This window comes from Vicugna pacos, chromosome 8 (genome assembly GCF_048564905.1).
Source record: "Vicugna pacos chromosome 8, VicPac4, whole genome shotgun sequence".
Lineage (NCBI taxonomy): Eukaryota > Metazoa > Chordata > Mammalia > Artiodactyla > Camelidae > Vicugna > Vicugna pacos.
The window spans coordinates 47,923,449-47,941,327 of NC_132994.1; the positions used below are offsets into that span (position 1 = coordinate 47,923,449).

Genomic DNA, 17,879 nt, shown 5'->3' on the forward strand with positions numbered 1-17,879 from the left:
TGGTGTGAGATGATAGCTCATTGTAGTGTTGATTTGCATTTCTCTGATAATCAGCGATATTCAGCATCTTACCATGTGCCTACTGGCCATCTGTAGGTCTTCATTGGAGAAACGTCTGTTTAGGTCATCTGCCCATTTTTTGATTGGATTGTTGGTTTTTTCAGTTTTGAGTTGTATGAGCTGTTTGTATATTCTGGAAGTTAAGCTCTTGTCAGTCGCATCATTTGCAAATATTTTCTCATATTCGGTAGGTTCTCTTTTTGTTTGTTTATAGTTTCCTTTGCTGGGCAAAAGCTTATGAGTTTAATTAAGACCCATTTGTTCATTTTTGCTTTTATTTCTATTGCCTTGGTAGACTGACCTAGGAAAACACTGCTATAATTTACGTTGGAGAATGTTTTGTCTGTTCTCTTCTAGGAGATGTATGTTGTCCTGTCATATTTAAGTCTTTAAGTCATTTTGAGTTCATTTTTGTTTATGGTATGAGGGAGTGTTCAAACTTCATTGATTTGAGAGACTGAGATGCTGAAAAGCAGGGAAACACAGTAAGAGGAACGCAATATTCTACACTTCTTTACCCTTCTTGGTATTTGTGGCTTAGTAACTGGCATCATGAGGGAGGTTGAGAAACAAAGCCAAAAGTGGTGGTTAAGGAGGAAGGAAGTTTAGTTGAGTCTTTAGCAGATGAACATTGCTAGGGAGACAGAAATTGAAGTTAGGGGCTAGCAGGGCATCCAGGGAAACTCAGAGAAAGGAGTTGTTCAGCACCACATTTCCCTTTTGGGTTTGGCCCATTTAAAGGCAGCACAGGGTTAGAGACAGCAGTTAGAAATATTCTTCCATAAGAAGTTGAAGAAGCCAGCAGTGCTTTTCAGAGTCTCCTAAAGATGTGAAAACAAGGCCAGCAGGGGAGGAGGACAGAGCTTCAGTAAATGTCCCGCACGGCTCCTAAAGACTACTTTCTAAAAGATAGAGTTGACTATAAATAGAACAGGCTTCACAAAAATTGAAGCATAGACTAAATTCAGCTCAATCTCTGAATGGATTAAGGTGATCTGCCCATTTTAGATGCCAGACAAAAGCAAAAGTAATCCACCCTTGATTTAAAAAAAAAGAAAGAAAGAGAGCGAGAGGGAGAGAATAAATATGTGAGAAAACAGTAAAAAAAAAAAAAGGCATTTAAATGAATCTAAGAATGTCTCAGATATAGGAATTATTGGGTATGTAATTCAAAATAATTTTGATTAATATGTTCAAAACTGTAAGACAAGAAGGAGAATTTCAGAAGAGAACTGACATTTATAAAAAATATTCAATAAATACTCTAGGGTTGAAAAATTCAATAATTGAAATTAAGAATTCAATAGTGATTTAACAGCAATTTGGACATGTAGTAAGAGAAGACTGTTGAACTAGAAAGTAGAAAGTAGAAAATACCTACACTCTATCTACAGAGAGATAAAAAGAATGGACTGTTAAAAACAGAAGATAAGGGACATTTCAACCATATTGGAAAGGTCTTTACTTATGTGTAAACTGAATCCTAACATGAAAGGAGAAAGAGAATAGAGGGAGAAGCAATATTTCAAGAAAGTGGCCGGAGATTTTCCAAAGCTGAAAAAGACATCGATCCACAGATTGAAAAACTGCCAAGAACACCAAGGAGGATAAATACAAAGAAAAACACAAAAAGGAACATCATAGTAAAACTTTTAAAAAACAAAGTCAAAATCTCACATGCAATATGAGGGGGTAAAACTCATCACTGTCGAAGGATCAACAATAAGACTATAACTGACTTATTAACTGTGAAATAAAATTCATATTTTATGGCAAGACAGGAGAAATTCAAACAAAACTTCCCTCTGCTCTTTGGCCTCTTCTCTCCCTGCACTGTGCATCATGTATCTGTATTATGCATTGACCAAAACTTCCCCATTGGCAGAAAAACCTGCTCAACCTTAAAAAGCAACATTCTTCTAGCATCAATAAGACGACTCCTTAAAGATAACATTTTTCTTGATAAGGGGTCACATGGTGCTTAGATCTGGATTATGTAAACTGGCAATAATATATTATTTAATGTACAGCCCTCTGTCTCAAAAACTTGTATAACTGTGCCAAGGCACAGTTCACTTCAAAGGGACAGGACAGTTCTCAGAGCTTTCTGAGATGTTCTTCCTGGGCTATAATCCTTAAATTTGGCTGGAATCAAACTTTCCATCTCTTTCTTAGATTGACTGATTAATTTCTCAGCAACATAACAAAAACCAATATAGTCAGAAAACATGGAATAGCATAATTAAAATGCTGAAAGAAAATAACTATCAACTTAAAATTCTACAGCCAGAGAAGATTATCTATGAAAGTTAAAGCCAAATAAAGACATTTTCAGACAAACAAAAACTAAGGAAATTTGTCATCAGTAGACCTGCACTAAAAGAAATTCTAAAGGATGTTTTTCAGGCAAAAGGAAAATGATCCCAGATAAAAAAATTATAAATGAAAGAAAGAATGAAGAGGGTAAATACATGGGTAAATTGAACAAATATTGATGGTACAAAACAATAATTTTAATGGTTTAAGAAGTTTAAAATATAGGTGAACTATTTATACTTCATGCAGTATACTGCAATACATAACAATAATGCAAAAGAAAGAACTAGTAAATGAGTTAAAATATTCTGTTTCTAGCTTTCTAGAGAAGTTGTAAAAGTAATCATTAGCATTAGAATGAAATAAGGATGCATGCTATAATTTCTTAATTTCACTAAAATACAGTAAATGGAATAATAAAATTATTTTTTGATTAATCCAAAAACAGGCAAAAAAAGAAAAGGACACCAAATTAGCTGGCAAATAACAAGGTGATAGAAATAAATGTAAATATATTCTTTGTTGAATTAATTAAAAATAAATTAGCATACAAATAAATAATAATAGTACAGGTAATAAACTAATATTGGCAAACTGCATTTTAAAAATATCTTGCTTGGAAAAGATTTACTTTAATTGGAAGTACTCAGAAAGTCTAAAGGTAAAGGGATGGGAAAAGATATAACAAGAAAATATTAACCAAAAGAAAGCTCAGGAAACTATACCAATGTAAGACAAAGTAGATATAAAGACAAAAAGCATTATTAGACATAAAAGGTATATTTAACAATGAAAAACTGTTCAATTCACAAGGAAGATGTCAGCTCTAAATCTGTAATGCAAACCAAGTAACATAGCTTCAAGTATCTAAATAAAAATTAATCAAATGAAAAAAAGACATAGAATCCACTATCACATTAAAAAACATTTACACTTACATTCAATAGCTCATAGAACCACCAAATATTTAATTAATGAGATCTATTTTGCTATATTGCTCATATAACTGAAAACTGATGTGATCTATTTTGAAATCAATTTGATCTAGTAACTTTATCTTTAAATATAATCCGATATACACAAAGATTTATTATACCACTAATTGAAGCATTTATTATTTTCGATGGCCAAAAAAGCGGAAAGAAATCTAAAGTATAAGAAGGAAGTATTTACATCAATTATCCACATAAGGATACCACACTGCCACTAAGAAACATACTTTCAAAGAAAAAGTTGTTTTGAGAAAATACTAACAATATAAGGCTAAAAATTGAGGATAGAGAAGAAGCAGCAAAGAAAACATCTTAAGTAGGAATCAAATTTTATGTTTTTAACGTGTGTGTGTTTACAAGAAAAAAATTTAGGTTAAAAGTCAATGAATGACAAAGCTTTTTTTTTTTTCTCTTGAACAAATAGAGGTTTCTTTTTTAAAATTCTGTGTTTTCTAACACCTTCTCTGCACTGTTTTCACCCAGGTCACTTGTTACCCTGTTCCTCTTTATTTTATCTTGTGGATACTTTTTATTCCTTATCTTATCTTCATATTCATGGTCACATGCTTTTCCTTGAAATACTCTGTTTTTTTTGGCTTTCCTCATTTTTCATTCTGCTTTTCTACCTGCCACTTGCTGGTCTTTTTTGCAGCCTCTTGTTTCTCTGCCTTTTAAATATTGTGGTGTTCTCACTCAAACATTTGTCTTCAGTAATCAAATGCAAGTTTTACCTTAAAAGTAATGTAAAAGGTAATATAAAGCACTGAAAGGGCTGAGTTCGAGAAAAGGAGGCTGTTGTATCTCCAGCCACTTGTTATCAGGAAAGAATGTAAGTCCAAAAGAGCTGCTTTTTCAAAATTTTCAAGAAAAATTTAAGATGATATTTTTCTTGTCAAATCACCTTTATATGTTTGCAACTAATACTCATTTAGAAACATGATGGCCAAATTATTATTTTTATGTGGAGTTACCTTATCTTTACTAAATATTTATAATTTATTCTCAGAAAAAGGAATGCTAGCCCAAAATAAATAAATCAAAGGGCTTCCCATTATGACCTCTGACCTGTACCAGTATGATGATGGCTTCTAAACCTGTGTCTCTGGCCCAAACTATTTTCTGAGGTCCAGATCTATATAAAACCTTTTGGATATTTTTCAAATCTTAAATTCAACATGCCTCAAATTGATGTTTCATTCCTTTTGATATCCCCATTCCCATCCTCCACACCCCCCAGACACACACAATCTGTCTCCTCTTCCTATATTCTCTATCTCAGTAAATAACACTGTCCTCCATCCAACTTTCCAAGCCAGAATCCTGGGTCTTATTAGTGACACTTTCCTCTCAGCCATCCGCTCTACCAAATGATCACTGAGGGAATCCAGGTCTACTGCTGGGACATTTCTCAAGTCCTCTACCTCTCCCCAAGCCTACTGTGCCTATGTAATGAAGGCCACCACCATCTCCTGCCAATATTAGGCAAAAAGCTTTTAGATTATAAAATTTTTACAACCTCCCTCCTCACCATTAGGCCTGAGTAATCATTATAAAGTATGAACCTGACAAAGTCATTCCCCTTATTAAAACTCTTCAGCAGTTTATTCTTCACTGGTTATCATCTGAAGTCTCTCTCTTGCAATACATAAATTGCAAGTGACAGGGACTCAATTCAAACAGTCTGCTCCACAGGACCCGTGGCCAAAATTGACCCCTTTGTAGATTAAGCATCCTGTGCATGAAATTTGGTCCTTTCTATTAGGAAAAGAAGGAATAAATATTTATGACTGAAAGCTTTTGTTTCCAGGTAAACCTCATCAATTGTCTAAGGGCATTTCTCTCAGAAAGGTGTATTTCACATCATTCCAATAATTCTAACATGCTTCAAAAGTTCCTGTTGAAAAAGAATCTGTTTCTGTTAAGAAAACTCTCTGAGCTTGCTCCTCAATGCTTTTACTAGAGAACAGAGATGGACCTGCCCATCAGCACAACTCTAAGAAGATAACAGAGTTATAGTTAATGTCAGCATTGCCAATGATTTCTGTCCTAAGAAGAGTAATGCTGGAAAAAAAGAGGGAAAAAAGAAAACTAAACAAGACAATTTATAAAAGTGAAAAACAAGCTTTGCATTAAAAGCCTATTTCTTTGACATTCACTCCGTAGCTACTTTGTCAAAAAGTAAGCAGAACTATTGAACATTAGAAAAAAAAAACTCACTTCATAAACTACAAAGCAAGAATTTAAAACCAATATTTTAATATCTGAATATGACATAATATTCCTTTGAGTAATGACTGAAGCTTAGAGATCATTTTGACTGGTACCTAAACCTCTTCATTTTCTAAAACTTTCTCTTCATTGTCTATTCTGAAAAATCAAAAATTAGGCCTTGCCCAGAAAATAGGAATCACCCCCTGATTTTAGCTTATAATGTGGCATTTATTGGTTTAAGTCACTGATGAATTAAAAGTAATTCTAGCTACTGGATAGCTGTTTCTGGAGAGCCACACAATACTATCAGGGCATCAGGCTCAACTTTCTTCTGCATGGATTGCATTTCAGGGAGATCATGCTGTTGTGTTGACCCCTGGCAACGCAAAACCTCTAACTTCACAGATCCAAGTGTAATGAAAAGAAACTACAGTCATTCCTCATTATCAGCAGGGAACTGGTTCCAGGAGCCCCTGCTTGCCATATCCAAATCTCGGACGCTCAAATCCCTTTATATAAAGTGGCACAGTACAATGAACACAGTTGGCCCTCTGTTGTCTGTGGGTTTTGTATTCACAGATTCAACAAACTGTGGATGCAAAACCTGTGGATAGAGAGGACTGAATATACCTTCTCTTTATATCAGGAAAAGTCCCAGGATAAACTCTGATTGATTCAACTTGGATTGCATGTTTATCTCTCAACCAATTACTGTGACTGAGGAAATAGAATATGCTAGTTGCCCAGGTCAGGCTCATGTGCTCTACTTCAGCTTTTATTAGGCAGTTGCCCCAGTTAAATCACAAAAACAGAGTTGGGAGAGAAGTTCTCAAAGAAAAATCAGTGTGCCATTACCCAAAATAGGAGAAATCGGTGTTTCAGGAGCAAAATCATAGTATGTGTACTACGTGTTCCCAGTGCCATAAATGGCTCCCTGTTTGCTGTACTTTGATCACCTTGCTTTCCAGCTCTAATTGGAGATATAATTATGTACATTTTTAATTTAGAGAATAAGTATGAATTATTTTAATAATCTAGGAAGAAAATTAAAATCTGCTCTACAACAACCTATTGATCTTGTCAAAATCCACATGAGCATCTTTAAAATGGCACGTCTCTAAAAGGACTGCTAAATCAAAACCTTTCACCATCCCCAGTGACTCTCTGAGTAATCACCTCACAACATTCATCATGGCCCCACTTTCAAAGAAGCTTGTGCCTCCTAGTATTTTTATTCTCTTTTTGGATGAAGCTCAAGGCAGGGCTCACATTTCTTCCAAGCAGGTTTATCATTCTGGTCACCCGGTTTTCTACCCTAATGCTTAATTGTTCTTTCAGCTTACATTTGTTGACCTCTCCTCTGAACCTGTGGTTAAACAAGGCACTGAGAATATAAATAAGCCCTTAGAGAAGTTCCATTTTAGCAGACCATGCACACAAGTGAAGAATCACAATCCACTGTAGAAAGTTGTGTCAAATTCTCCATAAAGATGAGCATGCCACTTTATGGGAACACACAGGAGGAACACCTGCCCAGAGACTTGAAGAATTAAACCTGGGTTTCCTTAGGGAGAATGTTCCTGAGGTTAAGAGGCAGTTTGGTGATTAAGCCTGCTCACCCTGTGTAGGCTTTATTCAAAAGAACGGATTTTTCTGCATGGGGTTCTGCCTGTTGCCAGATAGTACAGAGCAGGAGCACAGGTTGAAATGTAAATCTTGGGAAGAGGAATGATACGGATGTTGGCATCACCATGAATCCTGTGCTGGCATGTCTCCTTGCCATAGAACTCAACCCCTCTTTCCATAGAACCATAATGACTAATCAAAAATTAAAATCCCTTCCTTAATAAAAGACTCCATCTTCTCTTTCCAAATGGTGGAGATTCTGTGACATAACTCTAACATTTTCTTCATTTATACATTTATACATAACATTTATACAACATTATTTAAAACCTTAACTGCAATATGCCTGTAGAAGGAATTTCCCACTTTTGACAGTTTTGCTCTTTTTTCATACAATTGCTATATTCGAAAGATAATCAAGGATGTCATTTATGTTTCAGTGTGGTAACATCTTAGAGTACCTGAGAAATAATTTGGTCCTAAGTATTAATAAAAATAAACTTGAAGGGGGAGAGTATAGCTCAAGTGGTAGAGCTCATGCTTAGCATGTACGAGGTCCTGGGTTCAATCCCCAGTACCCCCTCTAAAAATAAATAATAAAACCTAATTACCTACCCTCTGTCCCCCAAAACTAATAATACAATAATAAATCAATTAATAAAAAATGAAATAATTATTAAAAAAACAGAAATTTTCAAAAATAATTTTCATTACAAATTAAACACTGATAGGTTGCCAACCTCTTTAAAAAGTCAGGACTGTCCTTTTCAATTTCAGACCTAAAAATTTTTAAAAATTAGATATAAGTGATACTACAAAAATAAAATATTAAAATATATGTTAAATGTAAATTGTTTTGTTTGGCAAATTTAACTTAGGTCATGTACTTCTTTAACTGAAATCAGTTTCTTGAGCAATAGACCTTTCACTTAACCTGACAGATATGTCTATATCTATATCTATATATATACACACACACACACACACACACACACACACACACACACATATAATTATTTATTATAAACAACTTTTTTACACTTGGTGCCACCAGACTAAGTCAGGCTGGGAGGTACCAAGTGACAAAAACTCGGTACTATCAACAGCAATTGATTATGGGGAAAATGATAGAGATAGCAACAAAAATACATAAACATAAAATAACCACCACAAAAAGTATTTTTTTGCATATATGTATGCTAAAGAGAGAATGACCCATGATTCCTATTTCCTGAAGTATTTTAATAACTGAAGAACTTACTTTGCTCACTTGGCAGAAAAGCAGTACATAACTAAGGTCATTATGTTTTTCAAAGCTCCTCTATTTTACAAAGCAAGCACATGATACACAATTTGACCAAAATCATTTCAAAGCTGGAAAAGTTGTAGATCTAGTGACAAGAAAATCTGACACAGGAATTCCTTATGGAAAGAAGTCAGTTTGTTGAGAAACTACGTTCCCTCACCCCACTCTTGCCAAGCAAAAATCTCCAAGGAAGAGACAAAAAGGGTAGCAACTGGAGAGATCTACAGATTCACTTTGTACAAAAAGAATGACTTTAGATTTCATCACTTTCTAGTGCATTCGACTTCTTTGAAAAAATATTTTTTTCATACATGAAATAGCTAAGAATAAATGAAGTAAAAGACTCGTTATAGACGATGACTCTTCACAAAGATTTATAGTCATAGCTCAAATTACCTTCTCAGTGACTATGTTTTCTAATTAAACTCTGAGAGCATTGCAACCAGCTTCATCATTTTGTGAGCTTATTGTTTTAGAAGATGTATTTATTTCATTCTTAGGAATCATGAATGTATTTTCGAGAGTTTGCTATCAGGGAAGAAAGTTCTTGACATCATAAATAGTTACAACCACATTATGTAAGTATTTGTTTTCTGATGGTATGTATTCAAAAGTTATTTAATATTTTTTATCTATTTCCTGCAACACTGTTCCCAGAATAAAACTGTCTGAAGCAAATGAGGTGTGGGGAGCCACTTCCTACTATCACTATGCCTCAAAGCAGGTCATTAGAGGGCTTCACATTTTAAATGGAGCTTATAAAACAGAGCAACAATCTTTTTTTTTTTGTATTTAAATAATTAATTTTAGACTAGGCTGTAGATTTGCAGAAAAGCTGCAAAGTTAGTACAGAGATTTCCTGTACACCCCACACCTATTTCCCCTAATGTTAACAGTTCACATTATTGCAGTGCTTTTGTCACAAGTTAGAAACCAATACTGAGATATTATTAACTAAATTTTGTACTTCATTAGAATTTTATTACATTTTCACTAACGTCCTCTCTCTGTTTCAGAATCCCATCCAAGATACCTATTCACATTGACTTGCCATGATTCCCTAGGCTCCTTTGGGCTGTGACAGCTTCTTAGACATTCCTTGTTTTTGATAACCTTGCAATTTGAGGAGTACTGGTCAGGTATTTTGTAGAATGCCTCTCAATTTGGGTTTGTCTGACTTTTTCTCACTGTTAGACTGAGGTGATAGGTTGGGGAGAAAGACCACAGATATGAAATACTATTCCATTCCACCATATCAAGGGTCCATGCGGTTAATCTGACTAACCATCTGACTAAGTTATTGTGTTTACCAAGTTTCTCCAAACTCAGTTTACACTTCCCTTCTTTCCATACCATTGTTTTTGGAAGCAAGTAATGAGCATATTCTTCTCTTAAGGGGTGGCATTTATGTTCCAGCTCTTTGAGAGAGGAGTATGTACATAAGAAATTTGTAGTTCTGCTGAATGAGAGATTTGTGCCTTCTCTCTCCATTTATTTATTAATTCAATGATGTAATAACATCAATATGGATTCATGGATATTTATTTTATACTTTGGGTTATAATCTAATACTACTTTGTTTTATAAATTTTGCAGCTCAAACTACTCCATCTTTGACCATTGTATACATACTTATCTATAAATATTACTATATCATTTGTCTGTATATACATTAAGCTAAACATGAGTTCATACTGATGTCTCCAACTCTAATCCAGTACTTCTGGTTTATTCTAGCCCTTCCCCCTTGCTCATTTGTAACCTTCCACTCCAAACAGGAAAAATCTATCTTCTACCATCTGCCATTCAATTACTCACTTGATGAATCCCAGAATACATGTACAGAGGTTTCAGAAGTGTTAACCCACACACGGAACCCATTCATCCAGGAACATGCCGCTAATCCAGTGGGAAAAGACTGTTACTCTGTGCTTTTCTCAGCAGTCTGACTGGGTTATGCATCCATCTCTGAGCAAACTCAGCGGCCAGGTTAGGTCAGAGGCCTATTCTGACACTGGAGACAAACACCTTGATGGAGAGTGAAATAGGAAGTGATTCCTCAAGGAAAGATGAAAAGATGCTGGGTGAGAAGAAAATAATACTGTCTCTCAAGCTCAACTTTTAAGGTTCAGCTCTCGTTCTGTTACCTCTAAGAAGTCTTTTCTGATCTTTAAAGCACTTTCAAAATTCCCTCTTTTTTCATAGCAGTCTCATTAGCTGAACAGCTCTTGTTAAGTGGCCTTTTGCATACCTTTTTCTGTTTTTGGATTGTTAATTCCTAAGGGAAGTATTTGTGTCTGATGTAGTTTCATAGTTCCAAGCAACTGTGCTAAGAAATACTTTTTAAAAGAACAAACAAACAACCGTCACATATTTGATGTATTGCACTGAGTAATAGGAAACTGAACCAGGCTAATTTCTATCCTCCCTCCTGTTCTTTTCCTCAAGGTGACAGAGTAAGGTCATGACCAGACCTGGCTACAAGCCAAGGCTAGGACATTTGTCTCACTCAGAGACTCTGAGGTGAAGTAGGACCATAAATCCAGGCTTTGAATCCCCAAAGAATTATTTAATCTGAATTTGAAGTAAATATCAACCACGCAAAGAGGCTAAATATTTTTCTTCTGAGTAAGATTTTATAGCTCATACCTTAGGATTCAGTCATATGTACCATATTTCTGGACTACCGGTATTGAATTGGTAGTGACAATCAAGGACTATGTGTTTCCTAGTACCTAATCTGGAAGAAATATTGCTCTTAAATCCCTTATTGAATAGTAGAGAAATGGTAGATGCTAATTCTTATATTGTTGTTCTTACAAGGGTATATCTGTGAAGATACTAAGGAAAACTTATATTCCTTTTTCTTGTCACTTTGGAAATCCTTATGGCATGAATCTCTTATGCTATGTGTCATTTCATATAATGACAGAATTTTAAAAGTAAAAGGATCCTTTTCTACAACGAAGTCAGGACATAGCTGTATAACCTCTACAAAGTTCTATTTTGTTTGAAGTAAAACAGTATTACAGATAAAATTCCACAGAGTACTTTATAAATGCACATGGTTTGGTTATCAGAAGAACAACTGACGTGAAACACAGCATGACTTTTATATATCACCAGTGAACCCAACTCTGTAATATTTTTCCCAGCTTTACTGAGGTATTAACAAGAAATACAAATTTAAGCTGTACAACATGATGTTTAATAAACATACCCATTGTGAAATGATTACCATAATCACAAACTTATCTATCATCTCAAATAGTTAACTTTTCAATTTTTTGTGGCAAGAACACTTGAGATCTACTGCCGTAACAAATTTCGAGTATACAATACATCATTATTAAATATAGTCAGCATTCTGTACTTTAGGCCTCCAGAACATATTCATCTTATAAGTGAAAGTTTGTACCATTTGATCAGTTTCCCCCTTATCCCGCCTCCCAACCCCTGTAACAATCACTCTACTCTCTTTTATGATGAATTTAACTTTTTTTTTTAATTCCACATATAAGTGAGATTACGTGGTGTTTTTATGTCTGTGTCTGGCTTATTTTACTTACAAAAATGTCCTCCAGGTCCAACCATGTTATTACAAGTGGTAGGATATCCTTTTTGTTTTTAAGGCTAAATCATATTCCATTACATATTATATTTTCTTTATCCATGAATCCATTAATGGACACTTAATGGTGTTTCCATATCTTGTCTATTGTGAATAATGCTGGGAGTGCAGATACCTCTTCAAAATCCTGTTTTCATTTCCTTTGGCTATATAACCAGAATTAGGATTGCTGGACCATATGGTAGTTCTATTTTAAGTTTTTTGAGGAACCTATACTGTTTTCCATAACATTTGTGCCAATTTCCATTTCCACCAACAGCACATAAGGTTTCCTTTTTCTCCACATCCTCACCAGGACTTGTTATCTTATGACTTATTGACAGTAGCCATTCTAACAGGCTTGAGGTGATATCCCATTGTGGTCTTGATTTGCATTTCCTGGTAATTTGCAATGGATGTTAAATTTGATTCTGCTTTTGCTATGCGTTGTCTGAGTTTTTTATATATTTTAAATATTAACCCCTTATCCAATAGATGGTTTACAAATATATTCTTCCATTCTGTAGGTTCCATTTTCATTTTGTGATGGTTTCCTTTGGTGTGCGGAAACTCTTTAGTTTAACGTAGTCCCACTTGTTTATTTTTGCTTGTGTTACCTGCGTTTTTGGTGTCAGATCCAAAAAAATCATTGCCAAGACTAGTATCAAGGAACTTTTTCCCTATATTTTCTTTTTGGAGTTTTATGGTTTTAGGCCTTATATTTAAGTTTTTAATACTTTTGAGTTTATTTTTGTGTTAGGTAAGGGTCCAAATTAATTTTTTTGCATGTGGCTATCCACTTTTCCTGACACCATTTATCCTTTCCCCATTGTGTGTTCTTGGCTCCTCTGTCAAAAATTAGTTGACTATATATGCATGGGTTAATTTGGAGGCTCTCTATTCTTATTGTTCTGTGTCTGTTATTTTATACAAGTATCATAGTGTTTGGATTACTATATCTTTGTAATATTTGAAATTAGGAAGTGTAATGTCTCCAACTTTGTTCTTGCTCAAGACTGCTTTTGCTATTTGGGGTGTTTTGTGGTTCAATACAAATTTTAAAATTAATTTTACTATTTCTGTAAAAAATGCCATTGGAGTTTTGATGGAGATTGCACTGAATCCGTAGATTGCACTGGGCAGAACAGACATTTTAACAATATTAATTCTCCCAAACCATGAACACAGTGTATCTTTCTATTTATCTGTGCCTTCTTCAATTTCTTTCATCAGTGTTTTATAGTTTTTAGTGAACAAATATTTGAAGTCCTTGGTTAAATTTTTTTCCTCAGCATTCTATCCTCAACTCTATATTATTTTAACTTTACATACATTGAAGTCTCAATATAAACAGTACATTACTGATGGATCCATCTTTTGCCCTATTTATAGAAAACATATTTTTAGAAGAACCACAGAAAAAAGTTTAAAACTTTTATTGGGGTGCTGAAGGGGCTTATCATACCTCCCTTCTGGGAACAAACAAAATTGAAAGCCAATATAGGAAAAAAGTGATGATGGTGGTATATTATCTATTTTTTGTTTGGTGCAGTTAGGGCAGAGAACAGATCTGTGAATATTGGCTAAAATTAGAGTCTCTAATCATGTTCTCTCAAGTCCAGAGCTTGGTACTGACAGTTGAGAGAGTTAAAGTTTCAGATTCTAAACTTTAGAAAATTCACAACCTCCTTCACAAGTCAGACTTCCAGGCCTATCTCTAGAAAACAGGCCTTGGGCTCTGACATAGCTGTGCTTACTAAGTAAATGCGGGACAGAGAAAAATAAAGTAGTCTGCTCGAAGCAGGAGAGAGAGAGAGAGAGAGACAGAGAGAGAGAGACAGAGATTGAGAGAGAGATTGAGAGACTGAATCATACTTGAACCTTTATCCAAATCTTACCAGAAAAGGAGCTTTTCCTCCAGGAGGAGCAAATAAGGAAGACAAATAGGCAAACTCTTTTCCAGCATTTAAAATAGACTGCAGAAGTTCCTATTTTATGGGAAATGGAATCTGGAGAGAGTCAGAAAATTAGCCTTATATTTGTTTAATTTAAAAATTCTTTCACATTTTAGGGGGTTATAGCTCAGTGGTAGAGTATATGCTTAGCATGTACTAGGTCCTGGGTTCAATGCCCAGTATCTCCATTTAAATAAGTAAGTAAGTAAGTAAATAATATTTCATATTTTGAAACCTAGAGAACGTGTTAGAAAGAATTTCTATATATTTTTTACATTACAATTAAATACCTTTATTGAAAAAAGTAAACCTAGGGAAAGAGATAGAAGAATGATCAAAGCTAGAATCATATCCTGTCTGTGAAAACAATAAGACAAAGAGAGTAAGAAAAATAAAATGAATGGAGTTCACTCATTTCAGTGGTTAGCAATTCTAAGACAAGATAGTTACTTCCTGCTGCACTGTTAGATTCTAAATCTGATAATTTCAACTTCTAGTAGTCAGTGAACTCTCTAATATGCATAAAATAAATGTCCTTTTTGCTTAAACCAGTTTCGATTTCTGTTGCTTATAGCCAAGGACCTTAAATATCATACTACCTGACAACTGTTTCAGATTGCCCCAAGGCACAGGCCAAGAGAAAGACATGTCAGAAAACTTAGGCTAAGATTCACTGATAAGAAATTGAGACTCTCGGGCCAGAATGAGACTGTAAGAGTTTGATTCTACAAGATCACTGGTTTTGAAATATAGCCCATATAAACTCCAGGAAATGGAAGTAGAAGCAAATGATCAAAACATTTTTAAAGAGTTCTATTCCTAGAGAAAACAAATCCTATTAAATCACAAAGTACTGGATTACCCAAACTCTAAAATAATCCCAAATCTCACAAACTATAAGAGAAGGGTTACAAAAGTGGGATGGTCCCCAAATCCTCCACAAAGCTATCTCAGATATGATCCGGAAGTCAGTTACATGAGCAGAAAGGAATCAGTCCTCATTATACTTTGGGATTGTAACACAGAATAGCTGCTTCTAGTGCCAATCTCTGTTATCACCTAGAGTCCTTTGGTTGCAAGCAATGCATATGAATGCTAATTAAAGCAATATGAGGGAATTTATTAGAGGGATAATGTACACAGAACAGACAGGATGCTAAAAAAGAGACGGAACCAGGGCAGAAGAATTTGGAACGTATTGGTACTGTACCTAGTCTTTCACATTAGCCCACCAAATCAGCAGTTATGTTTCCCTGTGTTAAAGCTTTTCAGGATGATCATTGTTTAATACACTTTTGATCTGTCTGCCCATTTCCCACTCTTGGAATGATGTGACTCTTCAACCATATTAAATGTCATTAAAGATAGAACTTTTGCAGAACTAGCCACAAACTCCTGTCTGAGCCTTTTCTGGTTTCCACATTCCAAAGGCCTAATGGTTTTACATTTCCTTGGATTCTAACCAGTTTCATAATATGTTTCTAATACATTTCTCCTTTCTGCTGAAGTTAGCATGATTCAGCTTATTTCACTGAATTCTTAGAGAACCCTCACTGCTACACTATATAAAGTCCCCACTGCAAAGTTAAGTGGTGGTTTTTAAGAATCATGCATGACTTGACTAAACTTAGAAGTCATTGCCCATTGGCCATCTTCTTAGACAGATCCTAATGCCAGTATAGAGAGTACCTCATCATTAACTCCAAGCTGGCTCTTATGACTCCAAAAGACAGACTCTCACCATTAAAAATAAATGAATAAATCCATGTATAACACATGCCCTATGATGAGCACTTTAATCCTAAAGAAAGAGAAAGATTATTAATCTTACTCTGCTGGTAATGGTAATTTTTTAAGAGAAATTCTTATCTAAACTGTGCCTATAATTGGACACTTGAAGGAAGAAAACCCTGAGAGTATATACATAACTGGTGATAACTATGGCCCTCAGAAGTCTTATACAGAAGGTATTATTCTGCAGAGAGCTGTACATTTCATCACAGAGGCTGATGTTAAGGATTATTATGTGCATAAGGGCCTTAGAGCAGCCCAGGTCTTCTCCTCTCCTGCAGAGAAGAAAGGTGCCATGAAAGGGCCCTTACCCCTACATCAGCAAAGGAAACCAATGTAAATATAAACCTTATAAATGTAAATATAAGCCTTGAGTCTTCAAAATATGATCCTCGTGTATCCACAGAGAAGGGTGGAGCTCTTAAATCTTGCTGTGGTTAAACCCAGATTGGACCAGACTCAGTATTTCCTGCTGTGTTAGCTGAAAGTAACAGCAACCAATTCTAGTTAGATTAATCTGAAGAGTAAAATTATTATAAGCTTTCAGAATTGTTTAAAGTCAAGCTTACAGCTGGGGATCAGGTAAAAACTGGAGCCACAAATCAAAAAGCCATCTGGAACTTAAAGTGTTCTCGCTTCATCTTTCATTTTTATTTTCTCTGCATGTCATAAAACAGTCTAAGTAACCCTCTCATGTTCACTCAGCTAGTTTGTAACAGAGGAACTGAAATCCAAATCTTTTGACTTCTGGTTTTGAGCAATTTTCTACTTCACTTTACTCTCTGTTTTGAAAGCAACTATAATCAGCTATGCAAATCTAATGCCTTCCATGTTTTACAATTGGTAAATTGCACTAAACGAATGCATATCAAATGAGGCTGACTAGCTGCACGAAGGTCCACATATTTCCTCCCTCCTGTCTGCCTCTTTTCCAACATAGTATAGTAGGTAGTTACATTGACCATGAAGTCACATAGTTCCAGTTCTGCACCTCAAAAGGTAGACCCTAAGCAAGTCATTTAAACTTTCTGATCTTTAAAACAAGATAGTAATTGTATCACCCACAGAATACTGCTGTAAGAGTGAAGTGAGATACTGCACATTCATGACACCCATAGTGCACCTGCACACGGTGACCCTTTTGATGGTACTAGAACTATTAGTATCTCTACTGCCATGACAGTCCTCCAAACAGCTCTGCCACCTCATCTCCAGTTCTAAACACAACACTGTGTTTACAGCATTCTCAAAGCAGAGATATGTTTGTTTGTTTGTTTATTGAAGTAAGTCAGCTTACAATGTTGTGTTAATTTCTGCTGTACAACAGAGTGATTCAGTTATACATCTACATATATTCCTTTTCACTATAGGCTATCACAAGGTATTGAATATAGCTCCCTGTGCTATATAGTAGGACCCTGCTATTTATCTATTTTATATATAATAGTATTTGCAGATCTCGAACTCACAACTTATCCCTTCCCATTCCCTTCCCCTCCTGGTAACTATACATTTGTTTTCTATGTGAGTCTGTTTCTGTTTTGTAAATAAGTTCATTTATGTCTTTTTTTTTTTTAGCTTCCACATATAAGTGATATAATAAAGTATTTTTCTTTCTCTTTCTGGCTTTCTTCACTTAGTATGACGATCTCCAAGTCCATCCATATTGCTGCAAATAGCATTATTCCATACCTTTTTTATGGCTGAGAAGTATTTCATTGTGTGTATGTGTGTGTGTGTATGTGTGCATGTGTGTGTGTGTGTATATATATATCTCACAATTTTTTTATCCAGTCATCTGTTGACGGAAATTTAGGTTGCTTCCATGTCTTGGCTGATGTAATAGTGCTGCTATGAACATTGGGGTGCGTGTGCCTTTTGAATTAAGAGTTTACTTGGGATATATGCCCAGGAGTGGGATTGCTGGATCATATAGCAACTCTATTTTTAGTTTTTTAAGGAACCTCCATACTGTTCTCCATAGTGGCTGCACCAATTTACATTCCCACCAA

At 35.1% G+C, this 17,879-nt stretch overlaps 1 protein-coding gene across 2 annotated transcripts in view; it reads right to left on the bottom strand.

Annotated features, from left to right (window-relative positions):
* Positions 1–17,879, bottom strand: part of THEMIS (thymocyte selection associated) — a 189,255-nt gene that overhangs the window by 153,222 nt on the left and 18,154 nt on the right. The window contains exon 1 of one of the 2 annotated variants that reach the window (XM_072965847.1): positions 10,330–10,445. The exons of the other annotated variant lie outside the window; for it this stretch is intronic. Coding sequence (XP_072821948.1) covers positions 10,330–10,396 — 67 coding nt within the window. The 5' untranslated portion in view covers positions 10,397–10,445. Of the gene's footprint in view, positions 1–10,329; positions 10,446–17,879 lie in introns of those variants that run through there. 2 annotated transcript variants of the gene reach the window in all.